The sequence below is a fragment of the Cyanistes caeruleus genome, chromosome 3, assembly GCF_971803275.1.
Source record: "Cyanistes caeruleus chromosome 3, bCyaCae1.hap1.1, whole genome shotgun sequence".
Classification (NCBI taxonomy): domain Eukaryota; kingdom Metazoa; phylum Chordata; class Aves; order Passeriformes; family Paridae; genus Cyanistes; species Cyanistes caeruleus.
Genome location: NC_141703.1, coordinates 62,704,048 through 62,721,958, shown reverse-complemented (window position 1 = coordinate 62,721,958; position 17,911 = coordinate 62,704,048). Strand labels below are relative to the sequence as shown.

General features: G+C 42.9%; 1 protein-coding gene across 7 annotated transcripts in view; it reads right to left on the bottom strand.

Annotated features, from left to right (window-relative positions):
- The window catches only part of LOC111926408 (uncharacterized), a 118,797-nt gene extending 114,765 nt beyond the window's left edge, over positions 1-4,032 (bottom strand). For 2 of the 7 annotated variants that reach the window (XR_015284653.1, XR_015284656.1), the window contains exon 1: positions 2,958-3,053. Coding sequence is in view for 1 of the 7 variants with exons in the window: in XM_086881355.1 (XP_086737481.1) it covers positions 2,472-2,628; positions 3,344-3,944 (758 nt within the window). In the remaining 6 variants the exon portion in view is untranslated. Of the gene's footprint in view, positions 1-2,471; positions 2,629-2,957; positions 3,054-3,343 lie in introns of those variants that run through there. The other 5 variants (XM_086881355.1, XR_015284657.1, XR_015284655.1 and 2 more) reach the window with 5 other exon arrangements.
- Positions 4,033-17,911: the final 13,879 nt, after the last annotated feature.

Here is a 17,911-nt window from a genome sequence, read left to right as displayed (position 1 = left end):
CTGATAGCCTTTCACATGACAAAGTGCTGGGGTTATGTGTCCAGCAGTGCAGCAGGGGCTAGTTAAAGTTTCCAGATATACATCACTCAAGCAGGGACCAGCCTCACCATAGGTTTTCCCTCCGCTATTGCCAAATGATAAAACATTAAAAGTTCAGCAGCAAGCAGCACCATTAAACTGACGGATGGCAAGAAGTCATCAAAAAATGTCATCTGTAAATCTTTCCCTGCACACATAAAATCTGGTCTCAGATTTCCCTGTGCCCTCCATGCACACACATACACATGCACTTCATAATTTCCCAGGAAGCCTAAACAAATTGCATTGCATTTAAAGCACTACCTCACAAAACAAAGCCCTCAACATCTTATTATTCAAACACTTGAGCAATGTTCATTACAAATTCTCACAATTAATGTCTCCCTTTTTGAAGCACTGTAGGAAAATAACAGTCTCCCACTTTAAAGACAAGGAAACAAAGAGGAAAAAAGAGGCTGATGTCACCAGGGTTTTGGAGACAGAGCTTCTGTGAGATGCAACTAGAGGCAAGGGCTCACGTGTCTGGGAGAAACTCCCCCAAACATCCATGGGAGATCTTCATCCACAGCTGAGGAAACAATGAAAACGCAACATTTCCCAGGTTTGGTCTCACTCTGTGCTAAGCTCTGTCTGCTCTAAAATTAGACCTGTTTTACAGGCTTGGCTTCAGCTGCTGCAGGAAGCAGAGGCAGCACATGCCAGTCCTGCAAATTTATTATTAATAATAATGGGGAGGCACCCCCAGGCTGGGGGCAGCCCCAGCAAAGGTACAGTAGACAGTCCCCATGAGGATGCATTCACCATCTGCAATGACTGAATGGAGCAAGAGTCGAGCAGTGCAAATGTTGTTATGATTAGCCCTCACAGGGGATTTTTTTCAAACAAGCTGTCTGTTTGTTTGGCAAGTCTGAAGTGGCCAGCAGAAATGTATCATCGTCAGTGATGCTCCCGTCGGAAAGGCTTACTCAGGCCCACTGTGCTGTGTTTAGGAGAAGAGGTGCCTCCTGGAGAAATCATACACTACTCCAGGTCCCACAGGAAGGTAGAAAATAAGGCCCATTTTCTTGTGTGACCTGACAGCCAGTTTAACTTCAGGCAGAGTTTTGGTTAGTGCAAGCAGTTCTCAATTGAGCTTGCAGCCCTAACAAGTCAAAAGAAAGACATTTGTACATGAGTCATTGGGGCAGCCTTTGCTGGTGCTCCTGCCCCAGGGTGGATGCTGGTGAGACCTGTGCAAAGGCTGTTTGGGCTCTGCTCACAGCACTGCCTACACTGCCAGGGAATCCCCTTATAGTCCCCAGGGCACAGACCTATCCCACAGGGATGCAAGGAAGGAGGGGGCAGGCATCTACCAGTGCTCTGGGGCTCCTTCCCTGCTCTCGCCTCTCATGAGATTTGGCTTTGTCATCTGTCATTAGCATTTCTTCCTGATCCCTGTGAAGCCTGGTAGGTCCTGTGTAGCTCCATGGATGTAGATCCTCCTTTTTTCCTAGGTGGAAAAGGAGGATCTAAAAGATCCCCACACGCCCTGCTGCTAGGGGAACACAGCAGCACATTTTGCATCACACTAAGTGTGGGAGCTCCATGAAAACCAGCATTTCTCCAAGGAACAGACCCACTTACACACCTTCTCCCTAGAGAAAGCTGCCTCCACATTGCTTCCAATGACTTCAGTAACAAAAGCATTCAGCTCTGCCCCATGAAACTGACTGTCATCAAACTAAGAAATTAACTTCTTCTGCAGGGCTATTAAGAACACATAATGTTTATAGTCCCAACTGTGAAAAATGCAAGCTTTCCTGAGTTTAGCGAAGAAGGAGTAGTTTAACCTCTGATCCCCAGAAGCAGCACACAGAATCCCCCAGTTCCCAGCCCCTTGCTTCAGAAACGTTGGCTCAACTGCTAACCCAGAGCCCAGGCACTGAACATAAAAAAAAAAATTCCCTCCAAGCATTCAGTAAACAATGTCTGTCCCCAAAATAGCTTTCTAGTTTTCTTGTAATGTACTTCCATGCATCAGCTTATGTGACCTTGAACTGGTATCATTTCTCACTTGGGAATTCCTCCCTAGTATTTGTTGCTACAGCTCTTGAAGTATGAAGAATGAAGTGCTGGACTCTTACACTCCTTTGTTTCTTCCTTTCATTTATTTTGGCCTTGATGGGGAAAACATATGACTGGATATGTCATTACAGGCAGACAATCTGATAATCACTAGCTGGTAGGACAGCAGCTCCAAAAACCCTGTCTGTAGCCAGTTCATTCTCTTCCTGTAACATCATGAAACTGCAGGGGTCAGGGATAAAGACACTGATATTTTTTTCCTTTTCAAAAATGCTGCAGTCTGTGTCCACCATGCTCAAGACTTTTGAAAGAGATATTTTGGAGCATTTCGCATTATGTTTTGCTTATTTTAAATGACTGCCTAATACCTCTTTACAGAGATCTCCACAGTAGGTTGTTTCTGTGGATTCGGGACATACATTCTGATGGTCCTTATGGGTCTTAAACAGATGCTGGATTTCAGAGAGCAGCTGTCCATCTTGCCAAGGTGCAAAGAGAGTCCCAGAAGTCCCACTTCCATTTCTCCTGTAGGAAAGGCAAAGTCAGGTATCAGCCACATCCTCTTTGTGTAAGGGGGCTGTGCTTCTTGGCAGAGGAGATGCTCTGTGGCACCGAGTCACAGGAGTGAATGGGCATGGAGGAGGAGATACGGGAGCAGGTCTTCCCACGGACTTCCTTATCATCATCTCTTTCAAGGCCTTCTGTTGCTGTCCTAGTTCCTTGTTTGCTTTTCACTTGCGCAATGAACTATAAGATAGCTATAGAACCATAGAGGGGACAAAAGGCCTAAACAGCCGCTCTCCCGTGATGGCAGAGGATGAAAAAGGACAAAAACCCACCAAGAGATGTAGTACCTGAGCACTGAGCTGCCGGAGCAGCCTCAGCCGCCGCCTGCCTGCGTTGCCCGCACGGCAGGGCCCGCACGGCAGGGCCCGCACGGCAGGGCCCGCACGGCAGGGCCCGCACGGCAGGGCCCGCACGGCAGGGCCCGCACGGCAGGGCCCTGAGGAAAGCACCTGCGGCTTCCATGAAAGCCGACACTCACTGCTCGCCGTGTCCCTGCCACTCCGGATCCCGAGGCCCTGGTTTACTGCAGGAGCTGTGAAAGACAGCCTCGGGCTTCGCAGCAGGAAAAAATACAAGGGATCAAGTATACAGAGGCACCTCATAAAGTACCCCTTCAAACCACATGCGGATTTACAAGAGGGAAGTGAGTGGCCCTCGGGGGGCTTTTACTTGCCTATTAGCACTGGCCAGTGCAGGGTGCACGCCCAGAGCCTGGGATGGAACCGTGTACACAGCCCCACGACTTCTTTCAAGTGCAGACAGGCAGCTGCATACACACCCCTGGGCTGCTGCGGGGCTCGGCGGGGCACGGCTGCTGCACCGGCTCTGGCAGCAGCATCCTGCAATCTCCTTTCCACCAACTTCCTCAACACTTCTGTCCTGCTCTGGGGGAAACAGAATCGCCCTGAGGGGAGACCTGGGGCAGCACACTGACAGCTAGGGATGTCATCTGCTCTCGAGTTCCCCCGGTGAATGTGGGGCTGGGGAACAGACGCCCCTGTCAAGTGAAACTCTTCGAATATAGGTAAAGGTTGAAGTCGTAGAAAGAAGAATAAAAACAAATAAGGCGAGAAAAAAAGGAAGAACAGAATGGAATAAAAGATGTATAAAAAAGTGCACTGTGGATCTCCTTTGCAGAGACAGGGCAAGAAAAGTGGTCCCTCTGGATCATAGCGGGTTGTGCAGGAAGAAGAAATGTAAAGGAAGGAGAAAAAAGAGTTGGGGAGAAGTAGAGAAGAAGAAGCGATCTGACTAATGGAAGAAAAAGATAACATCAGAGCAAACAAATTCAGGAGAAAGGAGGAAAACTATGTACTGGAGAAGCTGAGTAGGAGAGCAGAGCCAGAGGAAATAAGCATCCAAATGGAGAAAGATTAGCACAGAAAGCTCCCAAAGGAAATGAACTGGGCACTCCGAAACAGTGTCAGACATAAATAAATCAAACAGGAACATTTGGACACTTGGAAAAAATGAGAGGAAAAATACAGGGTGATCTACTATAGCACTATAAGTGGGGTGGCAAGAGAAAAGAAGGAAAAACTCCTAAGAGAGAAAAAGAGGGAATGAGCCGGATAATCCAAGCAGTCCCAACATATTTACATGCACACTTTGAGGTGTTTGCTCTAATGAGCAGTTAGGACAGCAAAGAAAGTACAGAGTAATGCAATCACATCATTTATATGGGCAAGTGGGGATTTTGCAAGCTGGAAGATATATGCACACAATAATTGTGGGTGAAAGTTGGGAGGCCAATAATTACAGCAGTAAATCATAATCCTTTTAATATATTATCAGCTTGATACCCAAGCAATAAATGCATATGCATAAGGAGTTTGTGCTTTAGAAGTGGCAGGAAACTTGACTGCGAAAACAAAGGGAATAGAGAAGCTCAGTTTTCCCTCTCTTTTGAATGAGAAAGTGCAATGAAATCCATTCCCTCTCTCTCCCCCATCTCTGTCATGACCATCATTACTAGACTTGGCTGGGAGTTTCACAGTTCAGTTATTTTCTAATGGGAATGCACTTACTGAAAAACTGAAATTTTCCACAAGAAGATTTCGATTTTGCTATAGAGAAAAATCCTATGAGAAAAATTTGAACCAAGTGTTTCATTTTGGGTCACTTCAACCCCAGCCAAAATTAAAAAAAAAAAAAAATCAGTATGAAAGTCTTTATTACACTACTATTAGTGGAACCTGGACATTTTCAGTTGGGAATAAAACATCTTTAAAATTTAACAAACTAGTTTACTCCAAATTTTGTTAAGTCATTGTAGCTGTAGCTTTGTAGTGGGAAATACTGTACGTGAGTGTGCATGTGCAAATTTATCCCCCATATGTCAACAAACAAGTGAATAAAATTGAGGGGGAAAAAGGGAATAAACAAACATACAGAGTTTGTTCTAATTTTGAGCTGATTGCAAATGAAAGGCATTGGGTAACTGCTCTACTAGGCTATCTGTGTATTTCTTTTTTTCTGAAGAAATTTGGTGATCCTCCGGCAGGGAGGGAGAAGGGAAAGTTGTTAAGCAGTAATTTAGAGAACATATGTAACAAGAAACACCATTCTAGGTTCTGAAATGGTGTAGGATATCTACCATAACTTTTACAAAGCAGTCTTTTTGTTTAAAAATATGTTGTTTTCTTCTTGTCTCTGGCTTCCCAGTTTCATCTTCCAGCAGTTGGACTAGATCATATTCTTTGTCTGTCAGAGCAAAAGAGTGTACTGTGACTGAATTTCTGTTCCCTATGTACATATTTATAGATTGTGATCGAGTCACCTCTTTATCTTTTCTTTGTTAGATAAACAGAACAAGCTCCTCAGGTCTATCACAGTAAGACATATTTTCCAGACCTTTCATTATTCACATGGCTTTCCTCTCTGAACTCTCTCCAATTCATCCAGCACCCTTCTCCATTTGGGGAAATCAGCACTAGGAACATCCCACAGTGGTGCCAAAGGCAGATGTAGCCTTCTGCTTCCTATTTAGCAGTCTCAGGACCAGCACTTTGGAGGACAGCCTTTCCCAGCAACTCCTACTTGACTCACACACAAACACCTCAGTCCCACCTTCTCTGCAGATTTAATGGCCAGACCCACCAAACACTTGCATGTGGTGCAGGAGAGAGGTTTAGAGGTGAGCTGTGGTGTCCTACTCCCAGTGCCACTTATCATATATGGGCACAGGTCACCCACTTGGATTTCATTTGGGACAACTGAATCCCTGCCGGGGGAAAACAGTCAGGAAGCTGCTTCCCACACGCATCCCAGCCACTGCCGCAGGCACTGGGATCTGAATGAGCAACTGATGATTAGTCTGGGGAACTGAACTAAGTCTGATTTGACATCAAACACTGCACCACATGTAGAGACCCCCAGTGTGAGCTGCTTTAATCTGCTAGTCCACTCTTATTCAGCCAAATCATTTGCTAATGTATATATGGTTAGTGATGTCCAGAATCTGACCGAAAACCTAAGGAAAAAAAACCAAAAAAAACCCCAAAAACATAAAAAACCAACCAAAAAAAATCAGAAACAAACTGCTTGGTTGTTTTTAGCTTCTTAAGTATTCATGTCTGTATTTCAGTCTTTTTTCCTCCTGTGTTACTTTTTAGGAACAATTATATGTAAACTCCAAGAAAAACATCTTGAATGGCAGAAAACCAGCCATCACTTGTTTCAGGATTCCATTCAAAACATCAAGCAAATTATAAATTTCCACTGGCAATTGCATTTTTAGACCAATCAGTGTGCCAGCATTTAACCCACTTTCAGTGAGACATGTCCATTTCACATATTTTTACTTAATATTTATAATTACAGAAATATTGTTTTCTTAATCAAATTTACATTCTGTGCCAAGCTTAATGCCATACAGAGTTCAAAGTACATCACATCAAAAAATGTTAGCTGCATTTATCATAATCTTGTTTTAAAAATATATCAAGTTAGCTGCTTAAACATTTTTAAAAAGGGTTGTTTTTTTTTAATTATAATCTCTCTCAGAGTTAGTAGCAGTCTGACAGCAACTTTAATTTCTCTAAGATCAAATAAAGTCAAATGGAAATGCACATGATTGGTGTTCTCATCCTATATGTGTCATACCAATAAGTCTGTATCTTTCCGGTTCCCTCAAACTTTCCTAGTGTTCAATGTCTTCTAGAAAAACATTATTTATAGTCAAATAAGTTTTTTGACTTGTTCTTTTCAAACTTGTGGACAGAAGTTGTTCAAGTCTCTCATTTAACATACCTACTTTAGTAGCTGCTGTTAAAATATTTTCTTGAATTATTGTTGTAATGGAAAATACATCATCACTATTGCAGGATTATATGTATTTTCAACTGGCTTTTTCCAACCAACACAGAAAACTATTCTCGTCTTCTCTGTGTTAGTATAAATAATTTTACCATTTTTATCTACTGAGAGAAACAGCACAGATAGGTTTTCTTCCCTTAAATACATCAAAAACTTCTTGTCCTTAACTTGTATGATCCTTAACTCTGCTGGGCAAACACCTCTACTTACACTTCTCTTGCTTCCCTTGGAAATTTATCACCATTCCTATCTTCTGATTTAAATTAATTTTGGTTGCATCATTCTTTCTTTCAAGTGTTACATGTGGGGTTTTTTTATAGTAGAACAGCTTTCACTTTAGCTATGTTGTTTTATTTTATAACAACTATGACTTTTTAGTAAAATGTTTTTAAACGGTTTGCAATTATCATTCACATTTTTCTGTTTAAATTCTCCCAGTAGATCTGACTTATAATTGTTTTCAGCTTTACAAAACTGGCCTCTTTAAAGAACCAAGAATCTATACTACTGGTTCACATTTTACTCTTTTTGCATACAAATAAAATCAAGGCATGATCTTCTGCACATAAGCAGACATTTGCTTCAGCTCTGTAATCAATTTCTCTCTATATGTCATAATTAGGTCAGGTTTTGCTGAAGAAATAAACTCTCTATTCAGTCATAAGGGAGGATGGACTCAAGGCTCTGATCCACATTTGGCAAAGAAATCTGGACCCCTGTGGTCTTGGGTGAGCATCCTAATCCCTGAATAATTGCCCTTTGAACCCCCTCTCCAGCAAATCTAGCCTTTGTTTTCCAATTTTATTCTGACTTAAAAATAGAGTTTTAAAATCTGTTAGATTGTAGTTAATTTTTGTGGCCAAAGTTGCATATTCATTTTCTTTCTATTCACACTTAGAATGAGAAAAATATTCAGACTGCCTCAAAGAGAGGTTTTATGTAAGTCACAAAGAAAAAGAAACATACTTGTCAAATTTTTGCCATCCACTTAATATTCTACTTGTGCATCTTACCCAACTTTGGTACAGTTATGTGAAATATACACCCAGTTACCCAACACTGATGGGTCAGGAATAACTGAATTTGTTGGCATCATGTCCTTGGACAGCTTCATTCTTTACTTGCTTAGGAGTCTGATTTTCTACTAAGCAAAGTGTATTGTTCCATCTTTTAAATTTCTTCTTCATTGTGACTTTAATAACCTCCTGGCTATCCACACCAACACCTCCATCAGTAAATCATTTACCTTTCCAGTGAGTAAATTATATCCAAACTTTGCCTGCTTTTCTTCTTGGAGAAGGCAGACAAACATCCTCAAAGCCATCCTTCCATCTCCAAATATGGTCAGCATGCAGCACCAGGCTGTGTCACATCCCAGCCACCCTCTTCAGGTTGCCTCCCTTTGCTTTAGGGTCCAAATGTATTTCTCAGAAGACCACCTAACAAATTCAGGGCTGTCATCACAGAGCCTTTCTCTTTGAGTCCAGGGTAATGAAACTTAACAAAACCAGTGGTTTAAGACCTCCTCAGTTTCGCCAAATCCCTTGAGGTCTGTAATTGCTTCTGCTGCCCAGTGCCATCCTCTTCTGATCCTCCAGCACACCATTCATAGAAAGGCCCTCTTTCCTAGATGGTCCTCTCCCCTCAATGGGGCTACATTCACTTCTGACAGTGATTCTCAGAGATTCCATTACACGTGCCTGCCTCAATGGCCACAGTCATTACTTTCAGATGGATAACTTGCACTCATCATCTGTATTTTTGTCATTTCTGGCTTAGTCCTGCAGCACATCCTTCACATGGGGCTACATTGCAATTTAATTGGAAGCAGGTTGTGGTACAGAAGGCAATCACACACCTGGGATGTGCATCTCTGCTCTGGGACCCAGGCTACTTTTGAGTGGCCTGACTGATTTGAATATGATGGTTTGGGCACAGGAAGACTGAGCCTTCAGGGAAGATCCTTCCTAAGACAAATACTCAGTCAAGTATCTCTCAGAGATGCAGGCATTAGAAACATTGAGACTGGATTATGTTCCTTTCAATATAATAGAGAAGGTATAGCCAGCAAGATACTCACAAAAAATCTTCCAGGGCTTCATAAATCCCTTCCTGTAGTCTGACACCACCTGTATTTATTGACTTTTAGACATGCTACAAGACCCATGTGTTGGATCAGCTCTTTGAGGAGCCTAAAGAGGAATGGGGATGAATGGGGCTCCAGTGTTTATTTACTTCAGTTTGGTAGAAGCAGTGAGTCAATTATATTGCATTTTGGTTTTGCAGTTCTAAATTGGCAGAGTGCTTACAGCCTATGAAGGAACATATTTTGTTTATTTTAAATATCTGAAAAAAAAATTTGAATAAATAAAATGATGCAGTTGGTGTAAGATTTATGATGTCCTGAATTTTCCATGATTTTAAGTGGTTGGTTTTGTACATGACGTGTTAGTCAAGTATGCAGCCCAATACCAGTCTTGTCTGGCTTTTGAAACAAAAGGTCTTTTGTTGTGGTGAATCACAGAGAAGGCTTTGCAGGTCCTGTTTTCATGATGACACTTACAAGCAAGAATTCCCATAAAATCCCATCACCCTTTCTGGAGAGGAGCAGTTAGGATTCATACGGCAGATATGCTGCTGTCAGAGTCAGAAAGCCCAACAATGAAAAAAGAAAAAATAATTGCTGAATAGCTTCACTTTTTGCCATCATTTTCCACATAAGGTATCCAATATGTCATTCAGCAATGAACAGACAGAACCATGAAGTCTCTCAACACCATTCATCCGGTTACGTGCCCCATTAATTTTCCAATCAAATTAACTAACAACAAACTGACTGCCTTCTAAAGCCAGCTCAGAACTGAGAATTTGCTTTGTCCTGGTAATGTTGAGAGTAGATTTATGAAAAATACTCTTACTTAAGTATAAACCGAATAGGTACTAGAACACATCATTCATGGACGTTGTGAATGTTAACATCTTCAAAGCAGGTACTCACTTTAACCAACTCCTTGCTTAAGTGCTCCAATAAAATATATCCTGAAGTCACTGGGAGCCTTTCCGCTTGCTTCAGTGGACATTGGAGTAGCTTCTAAAAAGTTATCAAGGCTCAAGAGATGAGCTTTTCAAGGCTTTTCTGACTGTTAGGACAAGCTTTCCTTTAAAATAAATTTTGATGTCAGGAAGGCTTCCTAACACATTACCAAGAGCGCCGTGAAATGTTTGGCTAATCACAAATCCTTCCACACCAAACAGAAACTTTCTAATACACTGAATAGCTACAGTTAGGTCTGGGAAACTCTCATTTAAAGTACTTTAAGGTAAATATGGAAATTAAGAGATTAGAAAAGCAGTGTGTTGGGTGAGTTATTAACCGAGGTAATCCAGGCCTCTTTACCCATGTGCTACCATATGCTCTACGTTCTTCCTTAAGCTTATCCTAATGTGTTTTCCTTAAGGCTCTTTTCCACTTCCTTAGTTCATGAAATAAAGCAACATTAGCTCGTCTCAGTGTTAACAGATGTTGTGAGGAATTATTTTAAAGTCACTCGTATCCTGTATCTCTCCATATCTTTCAGCTCGATTACAGCAAATTTTAGGAGGTTTTGCCCAGGAAAAAAAAACCCAAACTATAGGGATTTACACCACACCCTCACTACCATTAAATAAACCTAGCATGAAGTTAAATCAATGCAGTTCAAGTATTTTTATACATTTTAGAAGTCTTTTCACATGTTCTCCCTTGAACTGGCAAAGATCCAGTTTGGGACACAGTCCATACACTTTATACTGTTCATGTACAGCTCTGATTTGGAAAATCAGAAAGTGGTGGAACCTCAGAGCAGAGAGAAATTATTGCACTCACCACTCCCTGCTTTACAGACATAATAACAAATCTGAAATTTCAGGGGCAGATCAAGAAGCTGTAGTGGATGCAATTATTATTATTATTATTGTTGTTGTTGTTGTTGTTGTTATTACTCAATTTCTGCCCAAGTACTGCCCAAGTACATCTTCCTAGAAGAGAAATTTCAGTAGTTAAGTACTTAGTTCAGTAGAGAAAAGGAGGAACACATAATGGGGAAGTTTTGGAAGTGTACTTCCAGTAACTTCAATTGAACACCCAAAATTTTGGCTACGTGAAGTTGACATGACAACGGCAACACTAAGGAGCTTTCTCGGTAGGCATGGACCAAAAGTTCATGAAGGAGGTGGGAAAAAAATCACATGTACTTCAATGGGCTGTTGTTTGAACCTCATTTGTTTCAGATCTGGGAACGTTTTATTTAAAGTTTTTAATGCCATTTGAAAAACCCAAACAAGCAAGCATCTGAATTGGAATGGATACAGATGATACTTTCCTCCAATTTAGGCTCCCCACAATTCCTCCAACATGAACATCAGGACTAGAGCACATTCGTGTTAGGGCAGAATTTGGCCCACTGATGTCAGACATTTGAGTACACATACAATATGCTGTAAAAGCAAGTATTTATGAAGATTGGACCGTGAATGTGAAGAGAGGGAGCTGAATCATATTTTCATCATGAATGAGTGATGACACCCTTTTATCCAAACAAAAGAACTAATGTCTACTGGAAGGATAGCCTGAGGCAGGGTTGCTTTAGGAGAACAAAGGCTCTTGGTTTGTTGGAGCATATGCAGTTAGAGTGCCGACAGATCAAGCAAAAAACACAGTTTAGCTAAAGAAGGACATTTAGTTCTTCCCCGTGGATGGGAGCAGGGGTCTGGCATTTAGAGATTACACATTGGTTAATGAAACAGAAACTGGTGACAAAAGTTTGATAACAATAGTGAGAGGGAAGAAAAGGGATCATGACGTGCAGCTCTCACATGTGGTCACTGAGAGAGAAATATGGTTCACACTCATCTTAGAGGCCCAAAAGATATGCAGGGAAGCAGCACCACGTCTGATGGATGAAAGCAGAAAAGTATTTCAATTTTCATTATGATGGTTTCAATGGCACTTCAGCTGCACAAAGATACATTGGGAAGGAGCAGTCATCAGAGCAGTCTTTAGCTCAGAGGGAAGTTGCTCCAAAAAATCAAATTGTGATTTATATGTGAACAGCAAATAGTCAGGATATTTCCTGAGAAACTTTTTCCCTCAGATGAAAGGCAGTGGCCTACACCCTCTAGGCTACACTGGTGTTCCTCCTTGTCTGCTCTGTCACTCTGTTTTGGCTCCAGCAGCCCCTTTGAGAAGACCAGTAGGAGCAGAGACAGAAGCTCTCCTGGACAAGGGCTTCATCCATAAATACCACACCACTCTGAGATAATTTCAGTTCCTACCTCCACACACATTTGGGAACACCAACAATTCCAAACCATGCATCCCAGCCCCAAGGCCCTCTTCCACCTTGCTTAGGAGAGTTGTCTGAAGACACAGGCAAGAGCTGCATACTTGTAGTCCAATATATGGGATTTCTTTTGACAGAAGATTGCATGGTATGCTGCAATGCTGGCCATCCTGGCAGGCTGTTGGGTTTGCAAGCCACCCTCAGCTATTTCATGCCTGACTGTGTGAGTGCACACTTGTTCCTCACGAGCACTTGCTTGGGGGATGAGGGCCTCTGATCCCACCCCCCAGGAGCTCAGCATTTGTATGATTTATGTGTGCATTTTGCACCACGTATGGGATACATATATGTAATCTAGCCATGGCCCTGCCCTTTCCAGATGACAACATCGCAGCGCAAACATCACGGCATCACTGATGCCAAAACACAAACACCATAAAACAATCATCACACTATTGGGGCTATAAACATCACAACATCAACCCAGGCCCTAACAGCCTTAATTCATTCCTTTAGGCAATGCTCCAGGAAAAAATGACCAAAAAAAATAAAAAAAAAATTAAAAAAAAGGGGGGGGAGAAGGAAGAAAAAGGCTGGGTGGTGGGTGGGTGGCACATGGAGGTGGGGAGTGCGGGCACCCAAAGCCCCCCTCCCCAGCGTCCCCAAGGGGTAGCTACACTTTATTAAAACTGTCTTTTCTCATCCCTGATTCATGCATCTCAAATCAGGATAAAATCCCGTAACCACATTAGTCAATCCAGACATATTCATCCATTACTTAATGCATTACTCAGATTTCAGTAACAGAAGGTATGTGATCTAGAGTCAAGTTCTGTTATGCTTGGATGAAAATAAAAACACTTAAAAAAAGTTCGTGGTAACTGCACCTGTGAGACAAGATTCACTGATTTTGGAAATGATGGCTGTGAGTTTTCTAGCAAGTAATTTAAAAAATACATGTCTCCATTTACATTAACAGCTTTGTTCTGGTGATCATGTCAAAGGGCTAATTGACTAGCAATGAGCTACCTCTGTCAACAGAAAGCAAAGGGACATTTTCCTCATCGGTATTTCAGCAGCTAGGTTTGGTCCCATCCAGTTTTTCCTACAGTAGCAGGGTAGCATAGGGGATCTGTGGGTGTTCAGTAAAAACCATAACAGACAGAGGAAAGCCAAAGTTAAGGCAAGAAAATCATGCTCACTATTTCATGGTCCAATTTGGAGAGGGAAAGAAAGAAAATAAAGTCTATAGCTGAGTGTTTCGATTCCTACCCAAATTTATCTATCAGAGCTTGTGTGGACAGGAACATAACTTGCTTTTTTGCCAAGAAACACCTCCCAAAGGTTGCGTGTGATTTGCAAACAAAGAAAATAAATTTCAAAAAGGTAACAAAACTTCACTATTCCTCGCCCATCTTGGTTTGGCACCCAGATTGGGCTTTAGTGAATCCCTTAAGTCATCATCCATAGTTCTCAGAAGCATGATTGCTGGCTGCTCCCCAGGGCCACTTTGGCTGGAGGTATCCCTGCCAGAGGATACAGAGGTGTTGGCCACTTTGCTGTTGTAGCTCAGGAAGTCTCCTCGGCCTCTCATGCCATGTCACCAAGGACAGAACCAGATGCATAAAAACAGATGTCTTTCCAGCATTGCAGTCCTGATTCCTGCCCTGGCTTCCTTATCTCTCCTCTCCAACCTGACAGGGTGGCAGCTCTGAGGCACTCTGTGAGGGTGAAGGGAACAAGATGCTTTTGGGGACTAGGTAAGAACCATAAGGGACTCATGCAGGGCAGGAGGGACTTCCCTCATCCTCAGTACCTTGGCCCACATGTGCAGTGCTGCTCTACCAGGGGGATGCTAGGGGAGAATCTGATAAAAGCTAAATCAGATCTAGAAGTCCCCTGAGTCCCACCAGTATTCACATGCCTTGTGAACCCTTCATCCTACCACACCCTGCACCCAGCTTGGCACCTCCCCTGCTAACCCTGCCTGATCTAGTCTGCTCCGGCCCACTTGTGGGGACCAAATGTCTTTGTTGCCCCAGGCTCAAGACAGCCTTTGCCATTGGCCCACACTCTTCTTGTTCAGTATAGATCTAATCAAAGAGCACATGGATTAAATGCAAGAAGATGATCAACACTGATAGCAAGAAGGGACCTTAAGGTCATCTTTATGCTTATTACCAAAAAAACACCCACATTGTGACCCCCAAATATAGCAAAAGCCAGGCAATCTTCTGGAGCGCAGCTCCATCTTTCATCCCCTCCTGCATCCTATCACACTCTCCTTTGCATGTTTGCAGTCATTGGGCAGGGGAATTTAGCACAACCACACCCTGTGATCCTGGCTTCTGATCTCTTCCTGGTACTGCCCAAAGTAGGGAACGTCAGTAAACCCTGCATGCAGCTCACTGAAGTTTCTTGTCAGGGTGACACATGCCACTCAGAGCCAGCAAGAGGGACCCCTTGAGGCTGACTGTAAATGTCGATGTAGAAATACCGGGAGAGTGTTTGGGAGGAAAGCCAGGAGGTGAGTTTGTGGGACTTCATATCTGCAGCCTTGTCGATGTGTGTGTTGAAATCTCCCAGGATGACAAGTCAGGGTATTTCATCACCATTGTCAACAAGGTATCAGTGAACTCCTTTATGAACCCCTTAGTCTGTAGAGGTCTGTAAATGAGCATAAAACTCTTATGTTAGCTTTGGCTCAGGTTTCTATTGTCAGATGAATGAATTCAAACCTTACTCTCAGCCTCCATTAGAGCTGCCAAATCCCACCCAGAGGAACTATCTGGGGCAGCAAACTGCTTTATCAAACCTCTGTGCCCCTGCACTTAGCTGAACTTTTTGCCAAGTGCTGTGCATGACCTCCTTGCTTTACAGAAAAAAATCGTGCACATCCAGGAAGGTTCAGAAACAGCACAGATCCTTTCTAATCCTGTTCACCGAGTGACAGGAGACTTCCCATCCTGGGGGACTCTATATTCACTCATCAAGGGCTATCAAACTCTCCAGTGAGAGAGTAATCAAAGTGCATGGGTTGGGGCTTCAGCAGCTCACCTGCAGGAACCTGGAAGTGTTGGATTTTTTTCTCTCCAGTGTGCATCTGGCTGTGTGTTTGACTGGTTTGTTTCTTCCTTACCTTGCTCTGAAGTCTTGCCGCAGCTGAAGACTCAGTGCTCAGGTGGGTAGCACAGAAAATTGTCACTTTTTTTTCTTTTTCCTTTTTTTTCCAGTTTTTTTCTCTCTTTTGGGGTGTTTTTTTTCAAATCTCCTGAGACAGCAGAACTACTCTAAACCTTTTAAAGCCTTTTAACTTTTACAGCTCCATTGTCATCTAGGAGAAGCCACTGTTCCCTGTGGTTCTGGAAGATATCCTCTCCAAAGGATTCAGACTATTTGAGGGCACTTTTCTGAGACCCATTCCGTCCTTATTTGTATCTTCCCTAGGTCTCCTCAAGGTTTTTTGTGTCCTACCCAGGCAAGTATGTGGAGCCCTAGATAATGAAACCAACAGTAAGAATGTGAGTGCCAGCAGTATCCACAGCACCTGATAAACAGAAAACCAGGGCCACCCCTGGCTAAACGAGCAGACAGTGACCTTGCTGCTAAGCAAAGAAAAGCACCCCTTTTCTTGCCCATAACGCATGGGCTATATGTAAAAATAGCTGCTAGTCAGCAGCAGCGTGTTGCTCACATGTGTGGGCAATATGAGAACAAGTTTATTTCCAAGCCCCCTTTCTCCTATTAGTTCCTCATCTTTGGTTTTATGTGGGTTATCCAAGGATGAAGGTTATCTGAGGACTTATTTTCAGCAATAGATATTTTTAAAGGGCTGGAGGTTATCTGAGGTTTAGCTTGAAAATAACAGTACTTTGGAGAGTTTGCAGCCCCGCCTAGTATCATTTAGTTGAAGATATGCCCACATGCACAACTAGTCAATTCACTCTGGTAATTTAACAGCGTTGTTGAATTCTTCACTGATGCAATGGTTTCATTTGCCAGCTTTTATAAATAACACTTTCTAAAAATCTCTGTTTACCCAGGACATCCTGGCTAACAGTGTTTTGGCACAGGGTACTCGTTCCTTCATCATTTTGTAGCGAGACCTCAGCAAAGCAACACACACAGACATGAAGCTGTCAGCCCCTACAAAACTCCAAAACACAGAGTAAAATCTTCCTCAATAGCACTCGTTATCAAACTTTACTAAACACATTCTTCAACTTCAACTTCACTCTCCCAAAAGACTCAAATTAACAGTCTCAGGTTTTCTCTTCAAGGCATCCAATGGTCACAGACTGTGTCATCTGAAGTTCAGATTAAGCTGTAGGAAGAAGGCTGGTTAACATGCATTCTTGGCATATTGAAACTACCCACAACAGTGCAAAAGCCTGTCTGGGCACAGAGCTTTTCTATAGGCAGATCCTAAAATGTACAACAGACTCACCGAAAACTAAGAGGCTGGATAAATTTTATTACAAGCGAGTACTCTATAAGACAGTACACATTTGTTTACCTTCTTTTTCTTGCTAAACATCCAAAGAAATATTGATTAAAAAAACAGAAACTGGAAAGACTGTGGTGCTATCTGACACACTGTCCTATTCTCCATAGGAGAGAAGGAGGGAGCTGCAAGGATCAGAGTTAGTCACCTTGCTCAGCGCCAGCTGGATGGTGCTGGGAAGTCCTGATGACGAGACCAAGCTTGCCCCAGGCAGGTTTCACACCACTGTGTGGTAGTACATCTCAGGCCATGGAATGAGCTGGAAGAAACTTCTCCTGCAATGTTCCAGGCAACTTCTAAAACTATAAAAACAGCCATGAACTGGGACCTTGTGTCCCATCACCTGCACGTAAGCAAACACCAGCAACTTGCCCTTTCCATCGAAACCCGTGTCTGCCTTTGTTTTAATTGAGCTGCTGAAGAGAGGACACCGATGTGGTTAGAAATAGCATATTGAGAGGTCAAGAATTCAATCTGTTCTAGAGAGGCCTACCGCTGGTTTTCTTGGCAGGGCTCGCAGGGTCTGCCGTCAGCCAGTCCCCAGGAAGCATTCTCGCTCGCGGAGCAAGGGCGATGCGAGTGGCCAACATTCAGGCTTGGCTGCCGAACCAGAGGAAGGTTTTCAAAATGTCAGCTTGGATCAACCTAAATCATTTTTCTGAGGCACAAAGGGTTGGAGGGGGAACTGAAAAGTGTCCTTTACTTCTGTTTCACATCTCACAGTTTCATTTTCAGTTACTGGAATGAAATATAGAGGGAACAAAAGGCCAGGCAAATCCCGTACCTTCCCCATACCTTAGCCCAGCTTTTAAGGAGTCCAGGATATGAGTAATCCAAATTCACTTATTTTTCCCCATTCACACTTCCCCCATTCTGAGACACAAGAGTGTCTTAGAAACCTTCCTCATGGCTTTCTGGCCATGACCCACCAATCAAAGCCAGCTGGTCCCCAGGACAGGCCAAAGATTCTCTTTCCAGGGTATACCATGTGGAATGTACTCATTGGGGCTGGCAACATGGGTTCAGAGCCTCTCAGACACTACTGAAAGTGGTGCTTGGCTGTCTCATGCATTCTGTGCATGCTCTATTTACCTTGTGA